Source organism: Lissotriton vulgaris, chromosome 8 (genome assembly GCF_964263255.1).
Source record: "Lissotriton vulgaris chromosome 8, aLisVul1.2, whole genome shotgun sequence".
Lineage (NCBI taxonomy): Eukaryota > Metazoa > Chordata > Amphibia > Caudata > Salamandridae > Lissotriton > Lissotriton vulgaris.
The window spans coordinates 55,858,229-55,879,547 of NC_141696.1; the positions used below are offsets into that span (position 1 = coordinate 55,858,229).

The 21,319-nt window shown below is 47.1% G+C and overlaps 1 protein-coding gene across 1 annotated transcript in view; it reads right to left on the minus strand.

The window, feature by feature from the left end:
- Nucleotides 1-733: 733 nt before the first annotated feature.
- DNHD1 (dynein heavy chain domain 1) overlaps nt 734-21,319 on the minus strand; it is a 682,720-nt gene continuing 662,134 nt past the window's right edge. Inside the window, exons 42-44 of the mRNA XM_086933691.1 lie at nt 15,558-15,710; nt 12,042-12,736; nt 734-1,359 (exon numbers count right to left, since the gene is read on the minus strand). Of these exons, the coding sequence (XP_086789817.1) occupies nt 1,009-1,359; nt 12,042-12,736; nt 15,558-15,710 (1,199 nt within the window). The 3' untranslated portion in view covers nt 734-1,008. The remainder of the gene's footprint in view (nt 1,360-12,041; nt 12,737-15,557; nt 15,711-21,319) is intronic.

Genomic DNA, 21,319 nt, shown 5'->3' on the forward strand with positions numbered 1-21,319 from the left:
TGATGCCTCTTGCCTGACAGTTATGAGAGCCAAGTACATGAGGGAGGCTGCTACCTCGGAGTGTTTGCCTCTCTCAGGGAACGCTTCCTCCGCGGCTCTTCCCATAAAGACAGTCTGAGCTGTCAACAAGGTATGTAGAGCACAACTTCTCCCTAAGAAACTCTAGACTGCAAGTAACTCCATTACAGGCTCTCCTGGGGTCAATCAATCCGGATTTGTATGGCGCGGCTGCTTCACCCTTGGGGTCTCGAAGCATACACAGGTATGTTTTAGGATTTTAGATGGTATTTTAACTAGGTTAGAAATGTTCATTTTATTCTCATTGCTCAGAACGTGCCTTCTTGCTGTTTTTTATGATTTCTAGAGTGATTTTTTTAGTTGGACTAAGAAACCGGTTTTGCCCTGTTGTAGCAAATGCTTTTAGTTAAAAGTGTCTTCTCTTCTTACTGCTGTGTGTGATACTGTGAAAAGTGAAATAAGTTTATTGTTACCACGGTGTCCCTGATCCCTTTCCAGTTATTGTTAGGAACCCAAAAGTAATGACTTCACTTCAGATATGTTTTGGGTGAGGTTCTGTGAGGCTACAATAACCGGTCTTTCACACTCCGCGCTGGTGCACTGAACTAAGCTCATCTGTGTAACTTGTGGGTGGGAAGGCAAACTTTGTAGAACTGTTCCTCAATACCACCTGCCAGCAATTCAAAATAAAAAAGCAATATGACACCATGCTTTTGGACCCTGTGTCACAAGTTTGTGCATAGGGTGGAGTGCTTCTTGTTTAATACAGATGGGATTTTGCACTTCACCTAAGCACCCATGTACTAGATACCAGCATATATGTCCCCATCTCAATAAAGGCCAGGGGATAATCCTCCTTAATGGTTAAAGCCATGGATGCAGAGAGGCAAACTTCACACAGCAGTACAGATACTCTTAGTTCATTTTAATAGAAATCTAATATAGAACCTGTACACAACGAAGCAAGACGTTGAGCTCCTGCTCTGGGAATCACAACACGCTAACCACATGCACATGCCGCTGGCTACACACGGATGGGTCCATCTTGGAGGTGAGCGGCAGGAACATCACAACCTGCTCCTGTGCTCGAATGACTTCTTCCCCCGTGGTGCCCACGTAAAGCGGGCACAGGTACTTCGGAAAGACTGAGCTTGTGCTACACTCCTGCGTAGACGTCCGGACGGCACGGATCCACACCTCAGGGATACTGCATGGTTTGCTGGAAAGGGTCTCTTGTAGGATGGACAGCCTGGTATCCCAGAGAGCATTGCGCACTTCAAGGCCTGTGAGGTAGAGTCCATGCTGCAGGGCGGACTTTGGTCGCACACTTCTCTGCATGACCTGAAAATATAATACAGGAAAGTCAAAGGCCTGCTCTACTCTAGGAATTCTCTACAACTCAAGTGGCACATGCATCAAATCACGTTTATTTCCCTTAAACGCAAATGTTATCACAGCTTTTAATCCCCACACCTTGAAGGGCATGAACACTCACTCTAGTATATTGCACTTCAAAAATACATTATTCAAAAACAAAGTACACTAAGGGAGGATTTTCTAAAAAGTTGAGCAACGCAGCGCCGCGCAGCCCCCGTGAGGCTGCGCCACGTTGCGCGACAGGGAGGGAGCAGGAGAGCGCCATCTCTTCAGAGATATGGCTCTCTCCTCCCCTTTACCTTGCGCTGACGCTGATTTCAGCTGCGGTGCGCCATGCACACACCTTAGGGCTAGGGTGTGTGCATGAGTGTAACATAGGTTTTGTACAGGAAGAATACCCCAAGGGGCCGTGGACCACTCCTGTTACCCTAATCTATGCGCTAGTGGCATTCTGTTCTCACTGTGCATCTGACTGGATAGCGGTGTACTGGCCAGGCCCCTACACAGGCAATGAGGCCAGAGAATGATGCCTCAATGCGCTGACAAAGCACGCAGTCTTTCAGAGCCCCAGCACATTCTGTCACTCACCTGCTGGAAGAAAGGGAACAGCGTGAAGAGTGTGGTGTCCTTCTTCCCCAGGCCATCCAGCAACATACTGAAGTACTGGCCAGAGCAGGCCTGCGTTTCTAGCTACCGCCCCCTTACAGCTGAAGGTATCAGGCGCAATGCACACCAGCAGCACTTCAGGCTGCCGGACCTTCCTGGTCATGTGCACGTGTGAGTGACAAGCGTTCCTCAGTGCCACCGGTTGGCAGCCTGTTGTCCATTCACCGGCCGGTGAACCTAGGCCATCTCTGAGAGACTTCATCAGGTGATGATCCCCGTGAGAGGCATAGAGCAATTACAGGTGTGGTACAGGAGAGCGCTGGCCCACACAGCGAGGGGAAAAGGGAGAGACATTGAGTGGCCACCTCTGGTTCATCAGAAGGAAATAAATAAAAAGTGAATAAGAGAGTGTTGTACAAGACTAGACCACCGGTCCACACACCTGACTGACGTCATCCTGAGCATCTCAAAAGAAAAAAAGAAGTAACCAAGGTGGTGCAGGAGTGAACATACACCTAGACAATGGTGGACAACTGCCCCTTGGCGTCAAAGACCCCCTCAACCTCAGCAAGCGCAAGCACGCGCACATGCATCCATGACTGCACTGCCAGTGAGCTCTTTGACCCCTCTACAGTGGTCTCACAGTAGAAAACCTGGGCTGCAAGGCTGAACAACTATTTTTACGCCATGTGCAGAACTTATGACATGGTGAAGTGCTCGCTGTTGCTACAATTCAGAGGCGAGGACATCTATAAATTGTTCGAGAACTTCCCAAACAAAGAGGAAAATCATGACTATAAAGCTGCTGTTGCAGGCTTGAATGTGTATGTTGATCCCCAGTTGAATCGCAACGGTGAGAGATTCAAGCTGCACTAGGCTCGCCGGTGGGAAAATGAAAGCATTGACGAGTTTCATGTGTAACTGAGAGCTCTAGTCTGCAAAAGTGTGGATGATGACCAGACCAAAGAAGTTTGAGCCAAGATCGTACAGTGCTGCAGATCGTCCACCATAAGACTGATCCTGCGCCAACGAGTCTTCAAGTTCGAGGAGAGCCTCATTTTAGAAAGGTCACACAAGCTCTCAAACAGCAGGGTTGAAGAGATGGAGGTGGCTTTTTCAAAAGGAGGGCCAACAGCCGGAGGTGTGAGTCGACTTGAAATCAAGAAAGAAAGAGTCGATGTGGTGTACAGATAGCTGGTGGGGACACACCAGCCATAGGCGTCAGGTACCAGCCAAAGCAAATGCCAGAACTGAGCCTGGATCTCCATTTAACGTATGTTTACCCAGCTCATGGGAAATCATGCTCACAATGCAGAAAGAACAACCATTTTGTTCGCCTGTGCTGGAATGGAAACAAAGGGCGTAGGTAACAAACCAAAACATGCAAGAACCCAACTTTGAGGCAGCTAACCATCAATAATGAAGAGCAAGATGATGGGACAGCCAGGCATGTAGCAGAGACACACACGAGAGACAGAGACAATGATGATATCTTCATGATGCGCACTATAATGATTGGCGGAGTCAAGGTGCCAGTCCTGATTTATGCTGGAGAAAATACAAGTTACTTACCTGTACACTGTGGTTCTCCAGTATTGATATATTTTATAGATTCACATGCTTGAATCTTCCTCGTTGTCATGGTGTGAATCCCATGTTAACAGTAGAAATAGTAGCACTGAATACATTACTTAGACCTCCATAGAGAGAAAATTAAATTGAGCACTCTTTCAACCTCATTTTATAACATCCAAAGTTCAGCCAATCACAGCGGAAACCTCAGAGTAACCCTCACCACAGAGCCACCACACCTCAGATTTCGAGCAAAAGTGTGCAAAATTACATATATATGTATATATATATATATATATATATATATATATATACATACATATATACATATATATGAGCACAAGTTCCCCCTCTTCGGGATCTGCGTACGCGGTCAAAGCCTCCACGCCATCCACAAAAGGAAATACGGACCACCAAGTCAGCAAGAGTTCTTGTTTATTTCATTCACAAAGCCAGGTCAGCGACGCGCTTCGAGCACAAGTGCCCTTGTTCATGCTGCATATATATATACACAACTCTGAGGTAGAATGGTGAGCCTAACCAGGGAGGAGGGCGGGTCACATGTAAATCTAGAAAAGATATTAAAACTGGAGAACCGCAGGTGAGTAACTTACCAACAACACTGGAACATTGATAGATGGTTCCCTAAAATTGCAAGGATCCTCTTCCTCATAGGGATAACGCTCCTGAAAACATTCCGGCAGCTGAACAGTAGCCGAGTCGGTGAAAGAATACTCTCCTGCAAGGTATGAGAAAGGATTAATGTCCTCTAAGTCTTTATCATCCTTAAAGTCCTGAAATTTTACTTTTTATTTGGGAAGTATTATATGTAGGGCTAAACGCGCCGTCATCCTCAGACTCCTAGTAGTCAAGCAAATGTGTAGGAGTCAGCAGAGACATTTTTGAAAAATCCTGAACCTTTGAATGTCCCAAATGGATTTTTTCTACCGTCGACGGTGTCAACGCTGACATCGCCACTGTCGGCGGAAAGGAGGGCAGCGTCGTCGACGGAGTGGTCGTATACAGGGAAATTCTCTTAGACAGAGGAAGGCTCGTCGACGAAGGTCTCGTTGTCTGAGATGGTCTTGTCGAAGATGACGCCATCGTCAGAGTTAACAGCTGGCCCGTTGACACCATGGCCGTCGACGTAGAAGCCATCGACGGCAATGAAATCACCTAAGGACTGACAGAAATAACTCTTGTCGATGACGCTGTCGACGGACAAGAAGAAAGATCTCTCACAGGGGATATAGAAGCAGAAACTGGAGCAGAAGATGATTTTAAAGTTACTTTCACCTGCTTTCTCTGGCGTTGCTCCTCAGATCTTTCCTGCTCCTGTGATTTCATGATCTTGTAGTCCCCTTGGTAAGACGAGGAGCTACCTTTTCTTTTCTTTTCCTGGAGGAAGTAAGGGGCTTTTCCTCCGTGTCAGAACCAGATTCAGAAACTGCTTTTTTCTTCTGGAGCCAAAGAAGCAGTCTTCCTTCCCTATCCTTGAGGGTTTTGGCTGAGAAGGTGCAGCAGCATTTGCATTCCCTGGGCTTATGGTCAAGGTAGAGGCAATAGAGACATTTCTTGTGGGTATCTTCTGAGAAAAGTCTAGACTTGCCACAAGTCTTACAGGGCCTAAACAATCCTTTTTTATCAGGCATTGTGAAAATCACAGAAAGGAATACCTTGAGCTGAAAGCTGGAGGTCAAAAGTTGAAAATGCCAACTATCAGTGAGCATAGCTCAGAGAGACTCCCAATCACACTACCTGCGGTAAGAAATCTGAGGTGTGGTGGCTCTGTGGAGAGGGTTACTTTCAGGTCTCTGCTGTGATTGGCTGAACTTTGGATGTTATAAAATGAGGTTGATAGAGTGCTCAATTGAATTTTCGCTCTACGGAGGTCTATGTAATGTATTCAGTACTACTATTTCTACTGTTACCGTTGGACTCCCACCATGATGACGGGGAAGATTCAAGCATGTGAATCTATAAAAGATTCAATACTGGAGAATCAGTCAACATCATGGACCTGCAACGGTTCAAAGCACTAATCCTTATACTGCCCCTGGTGCCCCCCACAGCGGAAATCTATGTGTATGGCGGACACACCCCATTGCCTCTAGCAGAGTGATTGAAGTCTGTATAGCCAGTGGAGACACTGTCAAGCACACAGAGTTACACATCACCAAGGAAGGGATGGCCATACTAGTGGGGTGCCACACAGCAGAGGATTTAGGGCTTCACATTGACCCTTTAGTAAAGCCCATCGCCCTGTGTCAAAGAAGGGTGCTTTTTCACCTGCAACTATTGGTGGAAGAAGTGCTACGAAAACTGGAACAGCAAGAGGTGAATAAAAAAGTAATCTGATCAACACCCTATGTTTCCCTCTGCTGGCAGCAACCCTAAAAACAAAACCGCTAGGAGCTATCAAGATGTGCATGGACACGAGGCTGCTCAACAAGGCAATTTGCATAGAGTGTCACCTCAATGGATGCCATCATCATGGACCTGAATTGCGTTTAGTGGTTTTCAAAGTTAAATCTGAATGCCAGATACCACAAACTGGAGCTTGACCTATCTTGCTGGTATATCACAACTTTCTCCACACACCTTGGCAATAGGTACCAGTGCTGCAAAATGTCACCAAAGACAGGCGCTTCCTAGGGATGGCCACATGTTGCGGGCGCACCATGCCCGACCTAGCTATGATCTCGGACTCCTGAGGGCCATCAATAAATCCAACAAAATCTTGAAATGAGACAATAAAGCAAATGCATCGTTTCAAGGTGTGAAAACGGCAGTGCTGAGGGATCCCACAATCGCATACTCTGACCCTCATCGCAACACTGAACTGATTGTGGACGCCTGTCCCGTCGTCTTAGGGAGAGTATTCTTGCATGAGATGGAGAGTAAGCGAGAGGCACTGGCCATCCAATGGGCCTGCACCCATTTCCATTTGTATCTGTGCAGGAGGCAGTCCCAGGAAAATGACCACTGGTCTCACTCGTTGCCGTCACGTCCAGACCACAAATCGAATGGTGGTCGGTCTAGTTCCAGTCATACATGTTTGACATCATATACAACCCACCTGATTATCTTTTAGAACACCAACTGGAAAGCAGGAAAGAGGAAACCGAGAAAGATGAATGGCTGAAGATTGTGTGAGGATAGTGATGGAAGGGGCTTGCCCAAAAGGCCATGACTCTAGAAGAGATTTGAGAATTGACAGAAGAGGATCCCAGCCTCCAGAAAGTGGCAGAAGCACTACACCAAGAGGCAGAAGCACTACTCCCAACTGCAAACAAAATACTTCCTGATTCATGCCGGAGCATGGGACCCCCAAGGAAAAGCAAGTGATAAAACAACACTGGAGAGTGTGGGACAAGCCCAACAGCACAGAGAAATACCACGAGCCCTGTAGAGCTGAGTAATTGACTTAGCCCATTAAGGCCACCAAGGAGTGTCGAAGACCAAAACAATACGTTGAAGCAAAGTCTGTTTCCCAGGAATGGACAGGGCTGTTGATGACAAGGTAAACTAGTGTCACACATGTATGTAGGTATGTATGTATGTATGTATGTATGTATGTATGTATGTATGTATGTATGTATGTATGTATGTTGTATTTATAAAGCGCACTGTGACCATAAATGGTATCCTGGTGCAAGCTAAACCACTATGTAAGGGAGTCAACTGGAATAAGTCTGAAGAAGAAGACCCTGACTGTTAGTGAGGAAAGAGCCAAGTTTTCAGAGACTTTCTAAACATAAGTAGATCAGCAAGGGATCTTAGTGGGACTGGCAGTGTATTCCATATCTGAGCTCCTCTTGCAGTAAGGCTCAACCTCCTTGTCAAACTTTTTAAAATCTATATTCTTGGACATAGTTACCTGTAGCTGATCGAAGGACTCTGCCAGGGGTATATTTCCATTAGTTTGGCTTGTAAAGGTTTTGGTCCTGTTGTTGTGTAATGCCGGAGTACAATACAGAGTGATTTGAATATTATTCTCTGTTTAATAGGCAGCCAATGAAGATCTTTAATGGCATTTATAGCAGAAGAGTAACGCAGTTATTTAGTGGTAGCTTTGCTGTGACTACCTGAATGAGTTCCAACTTTTTTTAGTAAAAATCTTGGAGCTCCTAATGGAAGAGTGTTACAGTCCAGTTGCTTAAGATTACACCTTGCAGATAAAGAGAGAAGGAGTGTGCTCTGCACTCATCGTGACAAAGAAACACCAACTACACCTGTGTACCCACTTCAAAATGGATTTTGGGAGTTTTCAGGATGGGCGAACTACAGTAGAGATCACAGACAACTATTCCAAATACTTGGAGCTAAAGATGTCAACAGCCTTCCTGTAGGTGAAGCTCAGCCTGGAAAAGATGTAAGCCATGTTCATCCTCCACATGGAAGTGAAAATAGACAATGGTCCACCATTCCAAGGATAAGACTTCAAAATAGTACTTAACCTCCCCAGGGATTTTTCGCCAAAAGCTAACACAACAATGGCCCGAAGTCAATGTGGAATTGGATTTCTTCATGTGCACCCTCAATAAGACAATTTGGATTAGTGTAAACCAAGGAGAACACCAAGAATCCTGTCTGGACCAGTTCCAGAGGTTGTACCGCCATATCTTCACAACACCATGACATGCAAGTGGTGGCAGTACAGGACAAGAGGAGAGCAATGAATGACAGTGTCAGCCGACATAGGAGAGCAGAATTCCCCATGATAGAGGTGGGCGACTGAGTGCTAATAGAAGACCAGCACGCAGTCTGGAAATCCAGATCACCCTTTGAGAGAGACTCATGTAAGGTTACCTGCATCCAAGGAACTAAGGTTATCATCTCCAGGAGAGGCGAACAAGAGATCTGGAGTGTGTTTCAACAAAGCAAATTTTGCAGGCACCTCGACAACGACATTGGATGAATCTTCGAACAGTGACTGGGAAGATGAAGCAGGGACCCCAGAGATGCCCGGCTGGGTAATCTCAGAGGTACCAAGCTGGTATTTATGCCCTTTCCAAGCTGCTGCCGGGCCCTTTGATTTGTGACTTGTTTGTATGGTCTTTAGGTTCATAATACCCACAAATAAAAGGTCACACTTATAACATCTTGCCCTTCCACACTGATCAAGTCTTTAAGGTGACAACATCCTTTTGGACACTTCCCCTTACCCTGCTGGCGCATGGAGGCATGAGGAACAGTCCTTTGAACCACCAGCGAGTGAGGGTGCAAGGGGCTGGGATTTCCTTTGTTTTGCTGATGTCCTCACAATCAATGTAAAAACAGAATTTTACACCAGGTGGTTTGGTGAGGATTATGTTTTTCGTTCCTCATGTTAAACGAAGCAGTCACAGGCATTCCAGCATTTTTTCAAAATTGCATTTCACAAGAACCAGTCATGGAGAAAACCATGAACATCATTTGACCCAGACAACCAATCAAAACTGGATGTCCTCAGCGAAGTTCAGGGAGCCCTTGCAGCTGACTCTGTTGAACATTTTAAGAATAAACAATTTGAAGTAAAGCCCCAGCAGCCTTCCACTTTCTTACATTGTGTCAAAACGTGCCCATTGTTTAAAACAATAATTTAGAAATGAAGATATCGGATGTATGACGTTAAAACGCATACTTTTACATCGCATACCATTACAACGCGATATTTACAATGCAGGATCCTTTACAACGCATGCCTTTACAACGCATGTCATTACATAGCAGATGCTATTACAACGCATGCCATTACAACGTAAGTATAGGTAAGTATATCTTTTTTAAAAAAAATTGTAATTAATAAATATTTAATTAATTTAATTTAATTAATTTAATTTAATTTAATTAATTTAATTAATTTAATTAATTTAAAGTAGTTTTTTTTTAAAACGGAACCCTTAAAATACCCCTGTACCCCTAAACCCAAAACCTACCCCTAATCCCTAAAGCTACCCCTCTACCCCAAAACCCAAAGCTAGCCCTGAACCCTAAAAATACCCCTGTACCCCAAAACCCAAACCTAGCCCTAAACCCTAAAAATACCCCTGTACCCCAAAACCCAAACCTAGCCCTGAACCCTAAAAATACCCCTGTACCCCATAACCCAAACCTAGCCCTACACCCTAAAAATACCCCTGTACCCCATAACCCAAACCTAGCCCTGAACCCTAAAAATACCCCTGTACCCCATAACCCAAATTAAATAAATGTTTAAAAAAAGATAAACTTACCTATACTTACATTGTAATGGCATGCGTTGTAATAGCATCTGCTATGTAATGACATGCATTGTAAAGGCATGCGTTGTAATAGTTGCGTTGTAATAGTATTCCGTTGTAACAGTTGCGTTGTAACTGTTGTTTCCCAACCCAAATATATTCTAGTTGAGGCTCCTCACATTATATCCAGTTAATCTCCATAAAATGGCTTGTTCCGTTTGTACCTTGTTCTAGGCAGGTGAAAGCATGCTTTTCTCATCATTAAAGTAGTTGTCTGAGGCCTGCTGTTCTTGTGGGCTATGAAACCTGGCTGCAGTGAGCCTTTTGCCCTAAAAGGGCCATTGGGGGTCTAAAAGGTCACGACTTAAAAGTGCTGTTACTTTTCTAACAAACTAACAGATGTTGACCTTGAGAATGGTAAGCAAAGACGACACTTAGAAGAAAACAGCGGGAGGGTAAGCCATGCTATTAAGGTGATCATGATGTCCAGAATGTCAACACGTGTTCTTTGTTGTGGGGCGTGTGCTGGTGTATCTTAAGACTTGACCTGGTACAAGAGACTTCTATATCAGCAGAACTTGGAGGGTCTACGTGTATGCTACATTCATCAGTTGTCGGTCTGGACTGGGAGCTTGATAAGGCTTCCTTGTGGTCCTTCAAAGTCCTCCGGGGCAGGAGTTGCATTCAAACATGATACTGTTACGCACCTTTCTAGAGAACTATTCCTGGGGGCCACTCCACACCAGGAAAGAGCTTTGCGTCTTGCGAGAGCCGAGGTAACAATGAACGGCCCACTTTTGAAGCAGCTCCGGCCTTGCGCTGGATGGATCTAAGCTACACATACAACCTCTGGGAATACAACCATCTGTTCCTTACATATCAGCTGGAAGCACCATGAGATGCTTTGAAGGCAGTATTGTGAGTTCCAGCAGCCGAGGAGCCCTCCCCGGAGCCAGGACTGCAGCTACCGAGGTTGTTCCCTTGTCTTGGGGACTATGTGGAAGACTTGACTCTTTTATGTGATTCTAGAATGGGCTTCTGGAAACCCCAGAGCCTGAGCAAGAGCAACTACCCTCAGCTCCCAGCCTCATTCCCAAATGGCTTGACATGGGTCTGTCTTACTCATTTCCCGAAAGAAGAAAAACAGTATAAAAACACAAAAACGATCTCGAATAAATACACGTGATAAAGCACTTCATCAATCAAAGTTCTGTAAAAGAATACACTCAATATTTGTTTTCCTGAACCAAAACCTCAGCACTGAGAACCCTGGCAGATAATATTTATCTGCAAAGAAGAAAGGCTTCGATTTGGAGGAGTGCAGAAGAGGGTGGTATATATTGCACCCAGTAAATGCTGTTACTCCAGGGGGGCTTAGTGACAGGGTGGGAGAAATACCTCTTTGTACAGGTGTTCCAGGTGGGAATGCCGCACAACACGCAGAACTCCAATGATGGAATTCTGTGTAGGCTTTACTCGGGGCCTTTCCCACCAGTAAATGTTGTCAGGTTCTTGTTTCTAAAACGAGTCAGAGGAAGAGAGCTGGGTGTGATATTTAATGCACTGGATTTCTGCTCCCTGTGAAAATTAAAGCTCATTTGGGGGTTGGACCACAATTTGGGAACAGGGGCCCCAGTGTCTTCAGAACCCCACCCAGTGGGTGAAACCGTGATTCCAGCATGGAGAGGGACTCGTCTGGAATTTGTTGGGCTCGGTTCGGTTTGGCCTGTGCCTCAGAAGAGGTCTTTTTTGAGCATTTTAGGGAGGCAAAGTCAAGCCGCTGGGGGGCCAAGGAAGTCTTAGTCAAACATTATTTTATTTTATAGTAGCCCCTCGCCTTTCATCATTTGATTACATATTTTTAACCTTATTTGCATCAGGTTTCTCATTTACCTACTTTGTCATCGCTTTGGTAAACTATCTACCATATTACTCAACCTTGGTGAATTGAGGGAGCCATTTCTCTGTGATTGTGAGAGACTATCGATGACTGACTCTGACTCTTCTCTTCCAGGACCCATCTAGACCCAGATTCATCTTCCCTGCGGTCAATGGTGACAAAAAATTATCACTGTGGGCCTTAATGATTGCACCTCGAGATGTTAGCAGACCAAACCCCGGTGCCTTTGAACATGGTGACAGCGCCTGGTGTAGGTGCATGTCGGACTGCCGCTGCGCCATCTTTTGTGGGATTCTATACGCAAAGCCTTTCGATCATCAATAATCTAGCACGGCAGCAAGCGTTCAGATCACGAAACATACCTGTGCTTCGATGAAGTACTGGTCCAGGTCCTGACTTTCATTCAGGGCGCGTTCCTGCATCACTGCTACCAGGAGCCTCTTGGGACAGTGGAAAGCAGACAGGTTGTACAAGATGCTGTGGAGATCAGGGTCCATGTATTCCACCAGCAGCTGTTGGCGACGCTGGAGATGTTGTATCCATTGGAGCAATGTCTGCGGAGACCGGTCTTTGGTGTACGTGGACCAATGGTTGGGCACTGTGCCCTCTGCAAGTCCTCGTGCGAGGTCATCACACCGGCTGCAGAGACAAGGGTCACCCAGCAGCTGGTCCTGGAAGCAGCACAGGTCTGTCAGCAGCCGGGAGATCATTTCAGTGAAGAGGTGGCACTCGTCAAGAAGGAACCTGTGCAGAGGCCTCTCCCGACTCCCGCTGTCCCTCTCCCCCACGCGGTTTACCGCCAGCTCCATATCCTTCAGCCGCGCCACACAGTCACTGAGAAGGATCTTCACGCTGTCTGCCTGCGGCACTGCAGGAGGGCATGGCTGCCAGACTCCCTGCGACCTCCGTAAGTCTGCCAGAAGCTCTTGGCTTCTTCTGATGTTGATCTTCTCTGCCATCCCTTCAGAGAGGCCGAAGGTCACGGGGTCTGCGGAAACAGGCAGCTGCTGGATCTTCCTCTGTGTCTCCTGGATCCAAGACTCAGTCACTTGGGTACCTGTATGAGGAACAGAAATGAGACACGACCTAGATCAATTCACAGCCAACTCAAATATTTGAGGATATACCCCATGCTTCTTTCCAATTATCATGCTCTCTTATTTTTAAAATATGTAATACATACATCGATAACTATGACACACATGGGCATCGGATCGATCGGCCCATCACAAACTTTCATTTACAGCTCTGATTTGCTCTTGCACCAAGACTGCTCCTCTGTAGCTGGCACAAGACTTTGTTAATTCTGTCCTTCCACTGGGCTGTGAAATTAGCAGAACACACTAAAAACCTGAACTTCAGTACTTCATCAAACTTGTACCTTATAGTCTGGCAGTAATGGGAACCAGAGGCCTACTGGACAATGACAACAAAAGAGCAGAAACAATTTGATGGATTTTTTGCAACCTCATTTGGTAAGGCGCTTCCCAATGAATTAAACGGACCATTCCAACTTAAACAACAGGGAATAGGCTGATGCCGCTGCGGGCAGCGGACTCTGCCTTGCACTACCCGCTTACACACTAGCATCTCACGTACTGATCACAAATCATTATAGTCCCTGAGATGTTCGAACACAGTACAGAAGCCCTAGCGTCTCCACATCTAACAAAGCTTCGAGAAGTCTTTTCGCCTGCTCCACTAAACGAGAACTGCATGAACAACGAGTGGCAGATTTACTCAAATACTGTGCCAGGTGACACAAACCTGCATCAAATATTTATTTAGGATTTCTTTTCCAACACAAAAGATTATCTGTGCACAGGAAAGTAGCCTAAAGTAATGCAGAGTCATGCTAGTCCTGCTTTGTGTTGCTTTGCGTCACAGGGACGTACCATGGATGGTACACAGGTGTTCCCATGCAACCACCTATGGTTTTTGATGCAAAACCCTTTCTACTAACATTTGTGGTCAAAGCTAGACATGGTGCTCCTGCTCCCTCCCTCTTTTTGGCTGCCCGGCTGCATTGTTTGAATACTTCGTAAATATGCCCACAAAATCAAAGAACAAACTAAGCAGCAGGCCGGCCACCATGCTGTTGGTACTTTTCTCCAGGTTCAAATGTTTTTTGCAGCAGGTTTGATCATATGCAGAACCTATCAGATTGTGTGAGCTTTACCAGCTCTGCATTTCTTCCAGAGCTTCTGTTTAAGTTCCACCACAACTAAACGCAGAGGATCTGAAGGTCATATGAAGGTTTTTCAGATACCAGCAAAAATTTGAAATGTGAAAATTTTAGAAAGCAACTGATAAAATACATCAGGTAACTTTAACTAACATCTCTTACTGCTGCAATAGCAAGGCATATTAGCATTGATTCATTTCCTTGATGAATGAATCATTATCCTGATGAAGGCCATGTAAAACTATTGCCTGCGGCCAAAACAATCAACACAATCTTTCCAGTGATCAAAACCATTAAGACTGGTCATGACTTTACAAGATCAACTAAATACTGCAAACATGCTTAATGCTTGTAACTTTTACAGGATCAATGCCCTTTTGGAAATAATATATCACCTCAGCATCGTGAGAACAAAATATTAAACACATTATCAAGGGAAAGGCCACTTACTGAATTATGTGATTATAAACCCTGCATTGAATATCATTTGGAATGTATTTATTATAAGTGCAGTAACAACTAGGCCTCTCATTAACTGTCCAACTGAGTGGTAGATATTGTGTGCACTGGCAAAAGAGAAGAAAAGGCTCCATTCGAATAGCCTTTGAGAACAGTCATCTCATGTTAACTCATTGACTTTAATTCCACTGGAGATACAGGGCCGCCACGGGTTCATCGTACACAGACAAACTCTGAGGTTTCGGTTCTGAAAATGGGGGGTAAGCAGTAAGCCCGGGCAGAGCTGGCGTAGCGCCTCTACGCGGAGTTCCACAGAATTGGAAAAAACTCTGTGGAACTCCGCTCTGCTCCCTCCCCCTCCCTAATTAATTATAATTTTTTTAAAAGGCACTTACCTGCTGTGGCTGCCTCCTCCTCGCTATGGCCGTTCTCCTTCCTCGCCCTCCTTGTCTATTGGAAACCCCTACAGTGTATGCATTGCGCGCAAGACATATAACGTAGAGGTTTCCAATAGGCGAGGACGAGGAAGGAGAGCGGCCATGGCGAGGAGGAGGCAGCCACAGCAGGTAAGTGCCTATTATTATAATTAATTAGGGAGGGTGGAGGGGCCGGCTAACTCCGCTCCGCCAACGAGTCAGAGTTTTACCTAAACTCTGGATTCGCAACGGAGTGCGGAGTAGGCAAAACTCCGTAAACTCCGCTGGCGGAGCGGAGTTACCCGCCCGGGGTTAGTAAGCAGTGCTTCATTCAAGCCGGTAGCTGCTGGTGGGGGCCACGGCACTCATTTATGGGAACCAGCATTTATTTTTCCTTTTGAGACATTTCCTGAGAGCACTGGGGGGGGGGGGGCGTCTGGTAGTGGGTTAAGGAGATCTGGGGATAAATTCTGCCCTAGCACCCTTGATATTCAGTGCACTGACATTTAAAAGTGCTGCCTGCAGATTTCTGAGCAGAGTTTTGGGCACCGGCACTCATTTTACAAATCAAGCGCTGGGGGTAGGTGATCAGTGTGAGCCAACACTCAGTTGTGGCATAAGGCTCTGGTATCCGGGCACGGCGCCCACACCCTCTGTTGTACCTCTCTACTGTGGTACTGGTATTCGTTCTCTGAGCTGGAAGCCCTGCTGTCAGTGTAATCTAGTACAGCGTGAAGGGTTGCCCCCCCTAAGTACCACTGAACAACTCTTCAAAGCCTCACACTGCCCCTGTGTGAAGGTCCCCGATGTAGCATTACCTGAGAGTGACCGGCAGGTGAGGGCAGACAGCAGGCTGTGGACCCCACGCACAGGCAGCAGGCGAGAGCTGGTGTCCAGACACTGGCGAGCCACGCCCAGGACGGCTGCTTCATCCCCGGGGTTCAGGACATGTCCTCCGTAGATGACAGAACCTAAAGGCAACAGAGGGCTGTCAGAAAGACCTTCTAGAATCACACTTAGAGGACCGTAGATATCACAAAGACAGACAACCATTTACAAACAAACTTACATACTGAGCAGAGGGTTGGGAGTGGGAGCTAAGAGGGGTGAACATGTGCCAAGCGGCTCAAGCAGAGGGTGTTTGTGAGTGTCAAATGAGGGGGGCAGATGATGCCTCTTCAGAAAAGGGAGATATTCTTCCTAGAAGAGCAGCAGTAGAGGATCAGAGATACTTCCATCACCAGAGGGGGCAGGAAAGGACCTAGGGTCCGATTCACAGAATGAACTTAAGACTCAATCCTAAACTTACTACTATTTTGGTATTCACAGAATGAACTTACTACTTTTGGTATTCACAGAAGTTAGGATTTTGTCTTAAGTTTGTCTTAAAACAAACTTAAGACAGACTGAAGACAGACTTAAAACAGACTTAAGTTAGGATTTTGTCTTAAATCAGTCTTAAGTGTGTCTTACGTCTGTCTTTAAGTCTGTCTTAAGTTTGTCTTAAGACAAACTTAAGACAAAATCCTAACTTCTGGGATAACCAAAAGTAGTAAATTCATCCTGTGAATACCAAAATAGTAGTAAGTTTAGGATTGAGTCTTAAGTTCATTCTGTGAATAGGGCCCCTAAGCAATAAGAAAGGCGGACAGATGAGAACGTGTAGGCCCTAGAGAGGCAAGACTTCAGCACCGTTATAAGGTCGCATTGCACGTTCATTCTTCAGCAGCCCGCAAGAGTCTTTGATTGATCTGTGGTCCACTCTGAGGTGACGACTGTCTCACCACTGTTACTGACAGGATCAAGCCAGGTCACTATCATAGATGGTGAGGAAAGGCTGGGAGCATCTTTGAATGAACATGTGGCACACTCTGAGGTGCCAGCTGTCTCACCACTGCTACTGACAGGATCAAGCCAGGTCACTATCGCAGATGGAGAGGAAAGGCTGGAAGCATCTTTGAACGGTTCTGTGGCACACTCTGAGGTGCCAGCTGTCTCACCACTGTTACTGACAGGATCAAGCCAAGTCACTATCACAGATGGAGAGGAAAGGCTGGGAGCATCTTTGAATGAACAAGTGGCACACTCTGAGGTGCCAACTGTCTCACCACTGCTACTGACAGGATCAAGCCTGGTCACTATCACAGATGGTGAGGAAAGGCTGGGAGCATCTTTGAATGACCATGTGGCACACTCTGAGGTGCCAGCTGTCTCACCACTGTTACTGACAGGATCAAGCCAAGTCACTATCACAGATGGTGAGGAAAGGCTGGGAGCATCTTTGAAAGGTTCTGTGGCACACTCTGAGGTGCCAGCTGTCTCACCACTGTTACTGACAGGATCAAGCCAAGTCACTATCGCAGATGGAGAGGAAAGGCTGGGAGCATCTTTGAATGACCATGTGGCACACTCTGAGGTGCCAGCTGTCTCACCACTGCTACTGACAGGATCAAGCCAAGTCACTATCATAGATGGTGAGGAAAGGCTGGGAGCATCTTTGAAAGGTTCTGTGGCACACTCTGAGGTGCCAGCTGTCTCACCACTGCTACTGACAGGATCCAGCCAGGTCACTATCGCAGATGGAGAGGAAAGTCTGGGAGCATCTTTGAATGAACATGTGGCACACTCTGAGGTGCCAGCTGTCTCACCACTGCTACTGACAGGATCAAGCCAGGTCACTATCACAGATGGTGAGGAAAGGCTGGGAGCATCTTTGAATGGTTCTGTGGTACACTCTGAGGTGCCAGCTGTCTCACCACTGTTACTGACAGGATCAAGCCAAGTCACTATCACAGATGGAGAGGAAAGGCTGGGAGCATCTTTGAATGATCACGTGGCACACTCTGAGGTGCCAGCTGTCTCACCACTGCTACTGACAGGATCAAGCCAAGTCACTATCACAGATGGAGAGGAAAGGCTGGGAGCATCTTTGAACGGTTCTGTGGCACACTCTGAGGTGCCAGCTGTCTCACCACTGCTACTGACAGGATCAAGCCAAGTCACTATCACAGATGGTGAGGAAAGGCTGGGAGCATCTTTGAATGGTTCTGTGGTACACTCCGAGGTGCCAGCTGTCTCACCACTGCTACTGACAGGATCAAGCCACGTCACTATCGCAGATGGAGAGGAAAGGCTGGGAGCATCTTTGAATGACCATGTGGCACACTCTGAGGTGCCAGCTGTCTCACCACTGCTACTGACAGGATCCAGCCAGGTCACTATCGCAGATGGAGAGGAAAGGCTGGGAGCATCTTTGAATGACCATGTGGCACACTCCGAGGTGCCAACTGTCTCACCGCTGCTACTGACAGGATCAAGCCAAGTCACTATCATAGATGGTGAGGAAAGGCTGGGAGCATCTTTGAATGACCATGTGGCACACTCTGAGGTGCCAGCTGTCTCACCACTGCTACTGACAGGATCAAGCCACGTCACTATCACAGATGGAGAGGAAAGGCTGGGAGCATCTTTGAATGACCATGTGGCACACTCTGAGGTGACGACTGTCTCACCACTGCTACTGACAGGATCAAGCCAAGTCACTATCGCAGATGGTGAGGAAAGGCTGGGAGCATCTTTGAATGACCATGTGGCACACTGAGGTGCCAGCTGTCTCACCACTGCTACTGACAGGATCAAGCCAAGTCACTATCGCAGATGGTGAGGAAAGGCTGGGAGCATCTTTGAATGACCATGTGGCACACTGAGGTGCCAGCTGTCTCACCACTGCTACTGACAGGAACCAGCCAAGTCACTATCGCAGATGGAGAGGAAAGTCTGGGAGCATCTTTGAATGAACATGTGGCACACTCTGAGGTGCCAGCTATCTCACCACTGTTACTGACAGGATCAAGCCAAGTCACTATCACAGATGGAGAGGAAAGGCTGGGAGCATCTTTGAATGACCACGTGGCACACTCCGAGGTGCCAGCTGTCTCACCACTGCTACTGACAGGATCAAGCCACGTCACTATCACAGATGGAGAGGAAAGGCTGGGAGCATCTTTGAATGGTTCTGTGGTACACTCCGAGGTGCCAGCTGTCTCACCACTGCTACTGACAGGATCCAGCCAGGTCACTATCGCAGATGGAGAGGAAAGGCTGGGAGCATCTTTGAATGACCATGTGGCACACTCTGAGGTGCCAGCTGTCTCACCACTGCTACTGACAGGATCAAGCCAGGTCACTATCATAGATGGAGAGGAAAGGCTGGGAGCATCTTTGAATGATCATGTGGCACGCTCTGAGGTGCCAGCTGTCTCACCACTGCTACTGACAGGATCAAGCTAAGTCACTATCACAGATGGAGAGGAAAGGCTGGGAGCATCTTTGAATGAACATGTGGCACACTCTGAGGTGCCAGCTGTCTCACCACTGCTACTGACAGGATCAAGCTAAGTCACTATCACAGATGGAGAGGAAAGGCTGGGAGCATCTTTGAACGGTTCTGTGGTACACTCCGAGGTGCCAGCTGTCTCACCACTGTTACTGACAGGATCAAGCCAGGTCACTATCACAGATGGTGAGGAAAGGCTGGAAGCATCTTTGAATGACCATGTGGCACACTCTGAGGTGACGACTGTCTCACCACTGTTACTGACAGGATCAAGCCAAGTCACTATCACAGATGGTGAGGAAAGGCTGGAAGCATCTTTGAACGGTTCGGTGGCACACTCTGAGGTGCCAGCTGTCTCACCACTGCTACTGACAGGATCAAGCCAAGTCACTATCACAGATGGTGAGGAAAGGCTGGAAGCATCTTTGAACGGTTCTGTGGCACACTCTGAGGTGCCAGCTGTCTCACCACTGCTACTGACAGGATCAAGCCAAGTCACTATCACAGATGGAGAGGAAAGGCTGGGAGCATCTTTGAATGAACATGTGGCACACTCTGAGGTGCCAGCTGTCTCACCACTGCTACTGACAGGAACCAGCCAAGTCACTATCACAGATGGTGAGGAAAGGCTGGGAGCATCTTTGAATGACCATGTGGCACACTCTGAGGTGACGACTGTCTCACCACTGTTGCTGACAGGATCAAGCCAAGTCACTATCACAGATGGTGAGGAAAGGCTGGAAGCATCTTTGAACGGTTCTGTGGCACACTCTGAGGTGCCAGCTGTCTCACCACTGTTACTGACAGGATCAAGCCAAGTCACTATCACAGATGGAGAGGAAAGGCTGGGAGCATCTTTGAATGACCATGTGGCACACTCTGAGGTGACGACTGTCTCACCACTGTTACTGACAGGATCAAGCCACGTCACTATCACAGATGGTGAGGAAAGGCTGGGAGCATCTTTGAACGGTTCGGTGGCACACTCTGAGGTGCCAGCTGTCTCACCACTGCTACTGACAGGATCAAGCCAAGTCACTATCACAGATGGAGAGGAAAGGCTGGGAGCATCTTTGAATGACCATGTGGCACACTCTGAGGTGCCAGCTGTCTCACCACTGTTACTGACAGGATCAAGCCACGTCACTATCACAGATGGTGAGGAAAGGCTGGGAGCATCTTTGAACGGTTCGGTGGCACACTCTGAGGTGCCAGCTGTCTCACCACTGCTACTGACAGGATCAAGCCAAGTCACTATCACAGATGGTGAGGAAAGGCTGGGAGCATCTTTGAATGGTTCTGTGGTACACTCTGAGGTGCCAACTGTCTCACCACTGCTACTGACAGGATCAAGCCAGGTCACTATCATAGATGGAGAGGAAAGGCTGGGAGCATCTTTGAATGATCATGTGGCACGCTCTGAGGTGCCAGCTGTCTCACCACTGCTACTGACAGGATCAAGCTAAGTCACTATCACAGATGGAGAGGAAAGGCTGGGAGCATCTTTGAATGAACATGTGGCACACTCTGAGGTGCCAGCTGTCTCACCACTGCTACTGACAGGATCAAGCTAAGTCACTATCACAGATGGAGAGGAAAGGCTGGGAGCATCTTTGAATGAACATGTGGCACACTCTGAGGTGCCAGCTGTCTCACCACTGCTACTGACAGGATCAAGCTAAGTCACTATCACAGATGGAGAGGAAAGGCTGGGAGCATCTTTGAACGGTTCTGTGGTACACTCCGAGGTGCCAGCTGTCTCACCACTGTTACTGACAGGATCAAGCCAGGTCACTATCACAGATGGTGAGGAAAGGCTGGAAGCATCTTTGAATGACCATGTGGCACACTCTGAGGTGACGACTGTCTCACCACTGTTACTGACAGGATCAAGCCAAGTCACTATCACAGATGGTGAGGAAAGGCTGGAAGCATCTTTGAACGGTTCGGTGGCACACTCTGAGGTGCCAGCTGTCTCACCACTGCTACTGACAGGATCAAGCCAAGTCACTATCACAGATGGTGAGGAAAGGCTGGAAGCATCTTTGAACGGTTCTGTGGCACACTCTGAGGTGCCAGCTGTCTCACCACTGCTACTGACAGGATCAAGCCAAGTCACTATCACAGATGGAGAGGAAAGGCTGGGAGCATCTTTGAATGAACATGTGGCACACTCTGAGGTGCCAGCTGTCTCACCACTGCTACTGACAGGATCAAGCTAAGTCACTATCACAGATGGAGAGG